A 12,883-nucleotide genomic window follows, 5' to 3' on the forward strand; every position below is an offset into this window, starting at 1 on the left:
CGAGGTCCCAAAGGCATAGAATACCTGAGCGGGCTAATCACAACCTTTACCCAGTAGGCTTTTCCCCTCAACCAGGGTTGTCCTCACAGAGGCAGTCTCTATAATCAGGTGGTATAATCTGAGAGACCTGAGCTTGGTTCATTTGTGATAGTTCTAGTCACAAGGGCACTGATACAGCATTACAGCCCCTGCAGGGATGGTGCTGGAAAACCATATGGAAGAAACACCTTCTGATTTGGCAAAATTTCAAGCAGTTTCTTTCACTGTCCATTAGGATGGAAAGCCTTTGGTCAGTGTCGTATCAATTCTTAGACAGTGGCTAATGGTTTACCCAAAGGGGATGTAGACTTGAAATAGTGAGGATGGAAGATGCTGATGAGAACTGAGGAAAGATAAAGTAGATGGCCTCCAGAAAGGACACAAATTTGTGTTCAGTATGAATTCTTTCCTGAGTGCCCATAACTACAGTGAGGTCTCTCAGTCATCATGTGGACAAGGCTGCGTCTCTATCTTCCCTCCCCAATCTGATACTTGCTCAGTGGCCTTATGAGTCACCACCCTGGCAGTGACAGAGGCTTGTATCAGCCAGTGATTATAGAAGCTAATGAACAACCCACTCTGAAGTCAGTGTGAATGTCCATACTGGCCAGCACCCACTTTGTCAGCAGCATTAGCCAGCTGTGAGCCCCTGATCTGTACCATGCCTTGAGGGAACCAGTTAGTTAGTACCAGGCTCACTGCACTGGGACCTCTCCATTGTTGAAGGGACAATGCCCTGCCCTCACTGGAATTGAAACTCTGGATCTGGATTGGCCTTTGTGGTCTTTTGCACTCTTAACATCATCACCACATGTGTTTTTATAAATTCCTTGTACGTCTCCACTACAGTAACGTACAAAATGCCTCCAAGGACCCACTTCCGTGACAAAGATCAGACAAGTACCCTGATGTCAACAGGGTGCCCTGGATTCTGCAGGTATCTATCATCAGCCAAAAATAGGCCTACAAAATGATGAAAGAGAAGGGACCCTTATGTGCTTAGACTCAAACCAGTTATGAACTTGCAGGTTGGAATGCTATCTTTTAGGATTGTGGTATTTGTTTTGTACCAGCAGTACATGTACAGTCAGCAAAATATTGTATTATCTTCCCCATAGCCAAAAAACACAGGTCTAAGGAATAAGGGGTAGAAATGTGAGTGGACTCTACTAAGGTTATAATTAATAATCTATTTAAAAATCTGTGTCCCCAGCCCTGCCTGGTGTGGTTTAGTTGACTGGGCATCATCCTGCAAACTGAAAGGTTGCTGGTTATATTCCTGGTCAGGGCACATGTCTGGGTTGTAGGCCAGGTCCCCAGCTGTGGACATGTGAGAGGCAACAGATCCATCTTTCTCTCCCTTTCTTTCTCCATCCCTTCCCCTTTCTCTAAAAATAAAGAAATAAAATCATAAAAAAAAAATGTGTCCCTTAAACTATGACTGAAGCTCTGCTGGCCCAACTGACATAATGTGTACTGGAAAACACATTAAAATTGGTGATCATTTCTAGATGGTGGGATTAAAGGTAATTTCATCTTCATGATAGTTTGGTTTCCCAAATTTTTCTAAAATGACTGTATGATTTTATATGAAAACATAATTACTAAACTAAAAAAACACACACACACATATAGGTCCAGAAGCAGATTTTCATGGAAAACGGCACATAACAAAAGTAAGGACTTGGAATGAAAGGAAGGCGCTGCTAACAAAATGAGGTTAAGACAGGAGAACTAGTTTTCCACTTTCTTTTTAGTGGTTACTGCGCAGTGCTCCAGAGCAGTTATGGAAGCATTTGAAGTCTGACTGAGTCCCAGTTTCCTAATTTGTAAAATGAAGATAACTATGTATCTCATAAGGTGTGTGAAAGAACATCATAAACAGTAGCATTGCTACAGGCATGAGTTATTACTACTGGTGGTAGGTAGCAGCTTATGTGCTCAAAGCTTTCAGAAAGAAAACAAGAAAAATCAGTTACCTTTGGGTTAAAGTATCTACAAGACTGTGGCTGCGAGCCTCCAAAAAGGGCTATGCGGTAGTCGTGTTTCTTCCTTCTGGGCCTTGTGCCTTCTACCAGTTCTTCTCGATCCTCTGGAGACAGGAGGTGATACCTCATTCCACCTGTAGAAAAATACATGGTAATGCTCTAAGAACTTTGGGCACTTGAATGCTTGGGAGTAGAAAAACACCCACATATAATAGTGCTTTTATTTGTGCAAACTATTTTTTCCATCATCCCCCTACTGCATTTAAGGAAAGAGTGAGGGAGAAGAGGCAGGAGGATCTGACTTCTAACCAATTCATTATTCTCAGCAATTACCATTGTGCTGATTGCCCACTGACTTACTATCTACCAGTGAACTGTCTGGTTCTTCAAGCAATAGCTGCCAAAATAATAATTATTGAAATTCAGATCTCCTAGCCTAGTGGTTCTCAATCTTAAATGTAGATTAGAAATCGTGTAGCAGATCTCTGAAGCCAAGCCTGGGTCGTACTACACGTTAATTAGATGAAAATTCCTGGGGGTAGGGCCTCAGCACTGGTATTGCCACTTAAAATGTGGTTCAAAGACCAGTATCTTCTGCATCGGGGAATTTGTTAGAACTGAATTCCAGAACTTACCCTAAACCTACTGAATAAGAATCTGCATTTTAAACAAAGTATCAAAGTAATTCAGATGCACATAAAATTTTGAGAAGCACTGCCTTAGATGATTCTAAAATGCAGTGGGGATTCAGAACTCTTGTAATCTAACACGATCCTTTATGATTTTGTCAAGGGCCATTTAACAATGGAAAACCTTTAAGGTGTCATTTTAGATCACTGCGGGGAAGGTAGACTGTTCAAGAAATGATGGCAGACAATGACATGGAGAACAAATTTGTCCCCCCACTCATATTTACTCTAAGTTTAAAATCAATAGAATATATGAATATGCAAAAAATCTCATAAATATACTAAAAAAATGGTTCTTTATACTTAAAAGAATAGTCAAAAAATACCCCCCCAAAACAAAAACAAAAACAAAAAACAAAACTCCACAGGAGACATGAAAAAAAAACTCAGACTTAACTACATAAGATTTTAAGTTAAAATTATAGCATGGCAAAAAAAAAATCAAAAGACAATGGCAAACTAGGACATTTATAAATCATGTAAAAGGCAAATATAAAAAGATACCCTATTAATGAATAAGATTAAGACTAGCAACAGAAAACTAGATTCAGTATCTGAACACGGTTCACAGAAAACAAACTACCTATAAACAACTCTTCAACATATGAGAAGATGCTCAAGTTAGATACAAATTAAAATCATATTTTTCACTTATGAGATTGGCCAAGATCCTACTGTCTGGAACACGGAGGGAAGTATAGGGGAACAGCACCCCATCCATTGCTGGTGGGGATGTGGATGGGTACAAACTATCTGGGGGCAGTACAGCGTGACCCACGAAAATCACAAATACATACGCCCTTGAGCCAGTAATTCCCCTTTTAGGAGTCTATCAGCCTGAAGTTCACCATCAGGGAAATGGTTAAAAGTTACGGTATACCCATACAATGGAATATTATTGGGGCTGTTGGGAAGAATGAGGAAGGGTAGAGATGTAGACATGGAATGGTGTCCAAGAAATAATGTGGAGTGCAAAAAGCAGGATGTAGAAGAGTGTACAGTGTGATACCATTTGTGCTTAAAATTTTATATTTTATGCATATATATATATACTTATTCATATATTTAATTTATACAAGCCTATGTAAGTAAATGACTGTGTATGCACAGACTCAAGACCATCTTTGGAAGGACACACAAAATGATAATGGTAACCTCCATACTAAGGGGGTGAGGGGGTAGGGGGCAAGGTTATCAGAGACCTACTTTTCTCTATATACCTTTTTATACTTTTTGACATGTATATGATGTGCAGTATTTATTATTGATCCAAAAAATAAAATAAGGTAAACAATTCCCAACCCAGGCAAAACACTGCTGTTCATGAGGTTGTGTTGGGCCCTTATAATTGGGAGAAGACAGGTGTAGAGAAGAGTTTGTGAGTGGATACAAATCAGTATCAATATTTGGCATTTCCTTCCATTTCAGAGTTTGAGTGGAAGCGCCTGGCATTGGAACGGCAGAAATCTCAGGGGCCGAGGCTCTGGGGCATGCTCGAGGTCAGGGTCTACAATCTTTTCCTGCAAAGGTCCAGAGAGTAAATATTTTAGGATCTGCAGATCACATATGGTTTTTGCCTCATATCCTTCATTTGTTTTTTACAGTTCTTTACAAATGTAAAAACCACTCTTAGGCTCAAGACTGGATTTAGTCTATGGAGTGTAGTTTGCTGACTTCACTGCCACCCCTTCTGCTCTAAGACAGTGGTTCTTAAAGTGTGTTGCCCTGGAAACTTGTTAGAAATCCAAATTATTGAATGCTACCCCAGACCTTCCAAATCAGAAACACTGGAGTTTGACAGTCACTGCTCTCGGAGGGCTCCACACAGGTCACAGGTACCCTTTGAAATCTACAGACACAATCTCCCAACAGGACAGGGAAGGTAGTGGGGAAAGAGAGACAGGAGGGAATAGGCCACTGGGCAAAGTGGCTGACTGTGGCCAACTGTACTGACCCCTACAGGAAACATGAACTTGGGCTCCTTTATTGACAGGCCTTTCTCTCCAAGGACAGGGATAGGAAAAGCACTTTGGCCCACTTCCCTAAGGAATGTCTTGCTCCTTAGGACTGTTCCTTTGGGAGGGGGTCTCTGTGAGAGTCTGGTCTTGTCATTTGCAAATTCTGAGTTAAGACCTTGGTTTGGTCCTTTGTGGTGGCTGTGTGTTCATTTTCATAACTAATTTCCTTTTAGTTGTAAATTCTTTTAGTTTACTTTTAGTCTATTTTTGTTTTTCTCCCAGTCTCACAGGCAGCACTAAGTCAGGTGGCAGGAAGATAACTGATGATCTTAAGACAGGAGACTGGAGGCCTTCCTTCCCCCAGGTAGCTCTGCCCAGGCCCCGGAGTCTGAAAGAGTCTCTGCTGCTTGTGCTAAGTCAAGAAGTTTTAGGACTCACTGTTCTTTATCAAAATAAGCAAGCAAACAAACAAACAAATAAGAATATGTAATAAACAACAAGACCTCAAGAGTCTAATCTCCACACTAGATTGGATTTCTGGAATGGTCCTGCTATCCTTTTTCTAAATCAATTCAGAATCCACATAAGGACTAAATACTATACTTGACTGAGAATAGCTAGTTTTCCTCAACCATGTATGAAGAAAAAAGTGCAGCTCTCTGCCCAATAAAATGCTAAGCCCAGAAATATAGCACACAACCTGAGAATGAGGCATAGCAAAAACCCCAGTGTTAACATGTATGAAATCTAAAGATGAGAAACCCTAATATAAAACCATCTACTTGGTCCAAATTTTCTTTCATCTCTCTTCATTTAAGAGACTAGAGGCCACCTATGTCCTACTTTTTATAACACTACACCTTGGTTTTCAAGACCCCAGCCTTTGGTTCCAGTAGCTCAGTGACTGCTTCTCTCCTGGCCCTTTCCCTCCTCCTCCTCGTCTCACTCGCAGATACTAACAACATTGTGTCCTTGAGTCACACCCTTTTCTCCTGTCCCCTGACACCTTAACTGGATTCAAATATCCACGTCTTTAAAAAATTATTTTTATTTAATAGAGAGGTATATTATATTATATTGCCTCTGTTTTATGCTTTTGTCACTTATAAAAATTTTCCATATTATTCATCTACAATATTTTTTACTAGGTATAAAGAATTCCATTATATGGTTATATAATACTTTTCCAATCTGGGTGACAACTTATCTAAAACCACAACAATATTATTAAGTAATAGCTCCATATGATGAGTCTGAGGGAAATTTTTCTTAACTTCCAAATTAAGGGAGGAAAGTGATACCACATAATAATTAGGATACTCAAATTTCTCACCATTCTTGAGAAGGTTGTGTTACGCAGGAGTGAAAGTGCTCATTTCTCTTTTGTTTCCATAGCTTTGTGCCTGATACTAGCTATATCTTAAATAAAATGTCCAGATGAGATACTGATAACAAGGTAAGGTTCAGGGTAGGTCTAGAAGACGCTTTCTTGCTCATTGCAGGTTCAGCGTCAGACCACTGCAATAAAGCAAGTATTGCAATAAGGCCAGTCATCATCTTTTTGCTGGTGGAGCGTCTTGCTGTCAATTTATAAAAAGTGCAACATCCATGAAGTACAATAAAAAAAAGTGAAGCATAATAAAACATGGTATGCCTGTATTAACTGGAATCGATACTGCTGTCCTATTTCTAAGACACTGTCCATGAGGTTTTTGGTTTGATTAATTAGGAAGAGTAGGAATTCAAGAAGAGCCTGGGAGAGTTAGGAGGAGCATCCCGAACTCAGCATATTATCACCATCATTACATGGCATATCTTGTGCCCGTTTAAAGAGCGAGCTGAATTTCCACTGAGAGCAGTATGGCAGTTTAGGCTTTCAGAAATACTTTCTTATTACAAAATAACTGTAACGCTGGAAAGAATAAAACACACGTTTTTTTAAGTGCATAGCTAAGGTCAAAGGGCCAGAAATGAAGAGGGAACTAAACACCAGAATGGTAAGAGATGCTGGAGCTACTCTGAGGGCTTTTAATAATACTGGAAACCAGACATTGATTTTACTGGCTGTATAAGGGAGAGGAGGTAAGGTCTGCACAAGATAAGGTGTTGGAACTGAGATTTCCGCCAAAGCCAGATTACTTGGATGGGTTATACTTTTAATGACGAGAGGCTGAGAAAAAAAATCTGCCTGATGGCGAAGGGCAGAATAGTCATCTGCCTTTTTTAATTTCAATTCCAGGTGAAGGTAAAGTATCCCTCCTTTGAGAATTTATAACAATAGCCCTGCTCTCCTGCAGGTTTGAGGTCTGAGTTTGCCTACCTGTAAGTCTAGGAAACCACAAGCTAAGAAAAATTCAAAGTAGTCCTGGATTGTTGGGCCCCAGGTACTTAGCAAAAGCAAATACTCTTCTCCTCTTGAGCAGAAGAGGGAAGGCCTGCAGGAATACAACCAGGCCTCCCAGTATTCCTGGCAATTCAGATCAATCAAATATAAACTCACAATCTAAAATTACAAAACACAAGGAATTAAGCCACCAGAAATAAACCAACAGAGCTAACAAATAGCAGCATTTGATCTTTAAAGACTTTAGATATTGGTATTATTACATATAGAGTATAAAATAACTATATGACACACATGTAAAGATACCAAATTATAATGGTGTACCCAGTTACCTGAGAAAATATTTACAGAGACTGACATCTGAGGATCCCCAATTAAAAAGTTATCTGGCTTCACTGATTACCCTACAGTTATCCATGAACTGAGAAGCCTACTCACATATACGGAACTTATCCTATCAGGTTTATATAGCTCACTCTTATAAATATAATTCACAATGAAACCAAACATTTAAGAAAAGCTTCCAAGAACAACAAAAACAGAAAAAAATTCAAAGGCAATATAGAAAATGTAGACAAGATGAGAAAAATCAAAGGCACTATAATATTACTTTAAAATGATATTACAGACATGAAATAAAATTAGAGAATAAGTAAAAGCTCACAGAAATAAAAAAAATAACTGAAAAAAGTGTTGGAAAAAAAATTGAGGCAATCTATCAGAAGACAGAATGAAGAGGTAAAGATGAATAAGAAGGGAGACTCAACAGCTGAAGAGTCACATTACCAATAACAGAAAAATGAGAAATCTGTGACTAAAAAGGTAGGGAATACCCAACACGATAACTTAAAAAAAAATAAAATGCACAGCAAGATACATTATTGTGAAATTTCAAAACATTAGGGATAAAAAAATATTTTATATGTTTATAAAGAGGAATAAAAAAAATAAAGGATCAGAGTGGCATCAGATTTCTCAAAAGTAACACTGGAAGCTAGTAAATAATGGAGAAATGTCTTCCAAATTCTAACAGACAATGGTTTTCAACATAATTCTATAACTAGTTTAACTGTTCCTCAACCTTACAGTTAAATAAAGAGACGAGATTTGTCAAGTTTCCAAGTAGTTACTGATTGTGCACCCCTCCTCAGGAACCTCCAGGGACACACCCCACTCAACAGAGAGAATCGGGAAAGGGGAAGACCAGGGTCCAGGGGAGGAGTGAATGGACACCCCAGGGTGGCAGAGAGGGAGGCCCAAGGACAAAAACGCGCCTTAGGCCTGGAGAGCAAACAGTCCCAGTTGGAAGAGGCAGGAGGAAGGCTCCATGAAGGATGTTCCCAAGAAATAAAATAAAAGCAAAATTTTATTTAATTGTACAATTTTATCAAGTGGCATTTTACAGAGTGGTTGCAACTTAGCCTACAAATCAAGAAAATGAAGTAAATGGAAAAAAATGTGACAAATTATTAGCTCCAGGCAAAAAAAAAAAAAAAAAAGCTGTTTGAGAAAAAAAATGTGATTACAGTACACTACTTGGCTAAATAATGTGAAAAAGGGAACGCTAGAAACGAAGTGCATGAAAGCTTTTATACACAAAAGGAGGCAAAGCAGAAGTGATGTGCATGTTTTTCTACCTTCTGTCACACACGTCCTTATAATATAAGGGCTGGCCTGAGTCTCCTTCAGGTAGACATCTCAGAACCCCAGTGGATTAATTATCTGGAAGAGCAAAGTCTCGAATGTGTCTCCCTGGACTGAGTCTGATTCATTCTAAAGGGGTTCTGAAGCCCATGAAAAACTGACTACACGATCAGGTTATAAATGGATATTAAGGCAACTTACTTATCACCATCTTAAGGCATTCAGGATTGTCTTGAATAAGTGGTTCAGCTTGTACCGTTTTACTTAAGAAATTCTTTGATATAAGAGGAAACCTGACTTTAGCAAGGATATCAACCATAAATGGCTGGCGATTAGGTTCATCGTATTTCAGCCACCTGACTGCAGCATCATAAACCTAAGGGGGGAAAAACAGCACAGTAAAGCTCTCGGATGGCAGGAACATTTCCAGTTACCTAGATGTAGTCTCACATGGAAGGGGGAGAATCTCATAACCCCTGATTCCCCATATTTTATCCAGATATTTGCTTTCATCCCCCAAAACTTGCCTATACTTCAGAACACTCTCCACACTGCTCTAGTGATTCTTTTAGGTTAATGTGTGTGTGTGTGTTTAGAGCTAATTACTGCTACATAATGTAGCGACAGGAAGAATGTTGAATTTATAATTTTAAAAACAAATGATCACGTCCTTTTTGGAAGGAGATATGCACATTTCTGCTGAAAAAAAAATCTACTGGTCAATGACAGTTACAACATATATTCATTTGGGAACGGGAAACAGGTTAATTTCCTAAGCGGCCTTCCATCCCAAAAGATGTGAAAGGCACCTGTGGTTTTATTTCAATCTGATGTTCTCGAATTGTGAATTGACAGACTTATCAGCTTTCCAGAAACTTTATAATATACAAATTCTATATTTAAAAAGTAAATCACAGTTCATATAAGAATTGTTTCCAAAACAATTCTGTGGCATTCATTTAACTATACCAAACAAGTCCAAGTTTATTAACGTAATTTGATTAACAAATCACAGCTTAAACACACTGAAAACAAACATTATTTTATGTACATACACATCTACCACACAGACGCTTGAGCTAGTTAAATTTGGGTTGGTGTTAATAATGCCTAAATTCTATCTCCTTATGAGTTAGTTAATTTTTATGGGAATTGTTCTATTTCTTTCAAATAAACTCTTTCTTTTGGAATAGTTTTGGATTTACAGAAAAATTGCAAAGATAGCTCCGAGTTCCCAATACCTTGCACCTAGTTGTTAAAATATTACTTTAGTATGATACAACTAATTACAACTGTTACAACTAATGAACCAACATCGATACGTTATTATTAATCGAAGTCTATACTTTTAAACAGTTTTTTTTGTTTTTTATCCAATGCTCTTTTTCTGTCCCAACCCCATAAAAGGTACCCCGTTATATTCAGCTATGTCATCTTAGGCTCTTCTAGACTGTGACAGCTTCTCAGACTTTCCTGATTTCTGAGGTCTTTGACAATTTTGAGTTCTGGTCAGGTATTTTGTAGAATTTCCCTCAATCTGGATTTGTTTGATGTTTTTCTGCAACCCTTGTTTAGACTAGGGTTATAGATTTTGGGGAGAGAGACTATGGCAGTGACAAGCTGTTCTCATTGGATTGTATCAAGGGCGTACACTACCTGTCGACATAACATTGCTGAGGGCATTAACCGGCAGGCAGTGTTTGTCAGGGCTGACCACTGGTGGGTAGTGTTCGTCAGGCTTCTTCAGCCTAAAGTTGCTTTTTCTCCCCTTTCCATACTGCATATAAGCCAATTAATTTTGACGATGGAAGTGAGATTTTTCTTTTTGCCTAGTCAGGTCTTCCTGGTCCAAACTGTGAACTTGCAAACTAATACTCGGGCCATGAAGAGGACTGGATGAAAGAACATGGCTCTGTGCAAACCCTGCATCTTTAGAACAAAAGTAACTCGAAGCCTATGATCTCACATTTCCTCTATTAGTTTCCTATGGTGCCACAACAAATTACCACAAACTCCCTGGCTTAAAATACAGAGAGAAGGATGTGGGACTGAAAAGAGGGATTAAGTGAATATCTGCATATCAAGGTGTTATCCCACCTTACTCCCCAATGCCTCTGCCCAGCTTACACCTCTGATAATTTATGTGGCAGTTCAGAAGGTCACAGTCCAATATGGGTCACACTGGGCTACAGTCAACTGTCAGCAGGGCAGCCTAAAGGCTCTGGAGGACAAACCATTTCCCTGCCTTTGCCAGCAGCTAGCAGCCACTTGCATTTCTTGGCTTGCGGCCCCTTCCTCCATATCCAAAGTCGGTCGGCGGCCAGCTAAGTTCTCACATCGCATCATTTTGACACAGAGTCTTCTGTCTCCCTCTTCCCCATCTAAGGACCCTTGTGGTTACATGGGCCCACCGGGATCATCTCCTCTTCTCAAGATCATCAATGTAAGCACATTTCTACAGTCTCATCTGCCATGGAAGGTGACCTATTCCCAGATTTTGGGGATTAGTGTATAGAGACCTTTGCGGGAGGCACTGCTCTGCCAGCCAGGGCACCCAATAGCTTTCTCTCTCCTATGTGACCCAGCTCTCATATAGCCAGGCATCACAAGCACCCAAGACTTAATTTTCTTATGAAACAGACTTTGGGACACTAATGTAAAAAAACGCATTCTCTCCTAATAATATTCTTTTCCTTGTCACGTATCCCACCACAAAGCATAAGAAATCAATAACAATATTTTTACTAAGAAAAATGTGAGAAGGCAATGTAGTCACCTGGTCTTCTGCTCTCACAGTCAGAGTGTCCTGGTTGAGGAGATGTGTCACTCGCTTGACATCGAGTTGTAGAAATTCATCGGTTTTGTAAACTTCAGTAAAATGCTGATGGATAAAGTCATCCGCAGTGGCTTTCAGTTCAGGGCAGTCCAGACACTCCGCTAGCACACTTATTCCTGGATGCAGAACGACAATGGAGAGTCACTTTGCAGAAAACCAAACAGGCGTCGAAGATAAACCATGACTCCAGGAAGTCTGCACGGATCTCCTCAGTCTGGGTTCCTTTCTGCTCCGCTGACTTGTCTATCTGTCATGCCATCTGATGTACGGCGGATTCTGACAGTTTGCAGAACAAGTCCCCTTCAGTGTCTTTTCCAACTTTTCTTGGCTACTATTAAACAGTTTCTCTTGCATATTAGTTTTAAAGCAAGCTTATCACACCCTACTTTTTAAAACCCTGACATGATTTTAATTAGGATCACACTAATTTTTAGATTACTTTGGGGGCAGGCAACTGACTGTTCAGCAGTCTGGAGGAGCTCCAACTGGAAACACGGCAGATCTGCATTTATTCAGATTTCGTGATTCTCAGTGTAATTATACAGTTTTCTTCATAGAAACCCTATATACTTCCATTCAGCCTTTTCCTAGCTATTTTAATTTTTGTTTGGGAGAGAAGTTATTAATTGATTATTAATGTCACATTATTAGGAGTCTGCAAAGTACTTATTGTCTATGGGTCAGCAGCTAAGACTATTTGTTTATATTTTTAAAGTGTAAAAGAAAACGGGCAGGTGAGAAGGAGGAAGAGGGGAGGCAGAGGAGAGTGGAAGGCAGCAGGAGAAGGATGACAAGGAGTGACAAGGACCACATGTGACACAAGGCCTGAAATACTGTCTCGCCCTTTATAGAAAAAGCTTGCCAACCTCTCTCCTAAATACAATCATTGAGTATTGTATGTGATCTCCCTTCAAAGTCATGAGATAAATTTTTTCAGTTCATTACCTTGATTTTCCATGTTTTAACTTCTTCATGTTGTCTTCAGATAGAGTTTTGAAGCTTTCATATTTATACCATAAAGGTTCTCTTAATTGAGGCCCGCTAATGAACTTGTCATCTCAGCTGCCAGTTTTAAATGTACTGACGGAAGCCGGGCATGGGAAGTTTTCATGGTGAGTAGTCACCTACATGTATACTTTTGCTCCCATCAGGGAGATGACATTTTCACCAAGAACCAGTATTTGTTTACTGACTAGGTTTTGGCAGTTGAATTTGTTGCAATTATGCAATCTAATCAAATATTACACAGCTCAATAGGAATGTAAAAAGTAGTTGTTTCTATAAAAACTAATCTTAAGGTTTATTAAGACAGATTTGAAAAAAAGCTCAAATTAGGTGTGACCAATACATCTGATAAGATCTGGAAAACACTGTAAAATTCTAGA

The 12,883-nt window shown here is 39.3% G+C and overlaps 1 protein-coding gene and 1 long non-coding RNA gene across 5 annotated transcripts in view; one reads left to right on the forward strand and one right to left on the reverse strand.

Moving 5' to 3' along the window:
* LOC123811764 overlaps positions 1–12,883 on the forward strand; it is a 65,274-nt gene that overhangs the window by 23,338 nt on the left and 29,053 nt on the right. The window lies entirely within an intron of this gene.
* Positions 1–12,883, reverse strand: part of KLHL7 (kelch like family member 7) — a 54,366-nt gene that overhangs the window by 19,657 nt on the left and 21,826 nt on the right. For all 4 annotated transcript variants that reach the window (XM_045828220.1, XM_045828221.1, XM_045828223.1 and 1 more), the window contains 3 exons: positions 11,439–11,614; positions 8,864–9,038; positions 2,019–2,161 (listed from right to left, as the gene is read on the reverse strand). In XM_045828220.1, coding sequence (XP_045684176.1) covers positions 2,019–2,161; positions 8,864–9,038; positions 11,439–11,614 — 494 coding nt within the window. The remainder of the gene's footprint in view (positions 1–2,018; positions 2,162–8,863; positions 9,039–11,438; positions 11,615–12,883) is intronic.

This window comes from Phyllostomus hastatus, unplaced genomic scaffold (assembly GCF_019186645.2).
Source record: "Phyllostomus hastatus isolate PE091 unplaced genomic scaffold, TTU_PhHast_1.1 phas_scaffold_78, whole genome shotgun sequence".
Classification (NCBI taxonomy): Eukaryota; Metazoa; Chordata; class Mammalia; order Chiroptera; family Phyllostomidae; genus Phyllostomus; species Phyllostomus hastatus.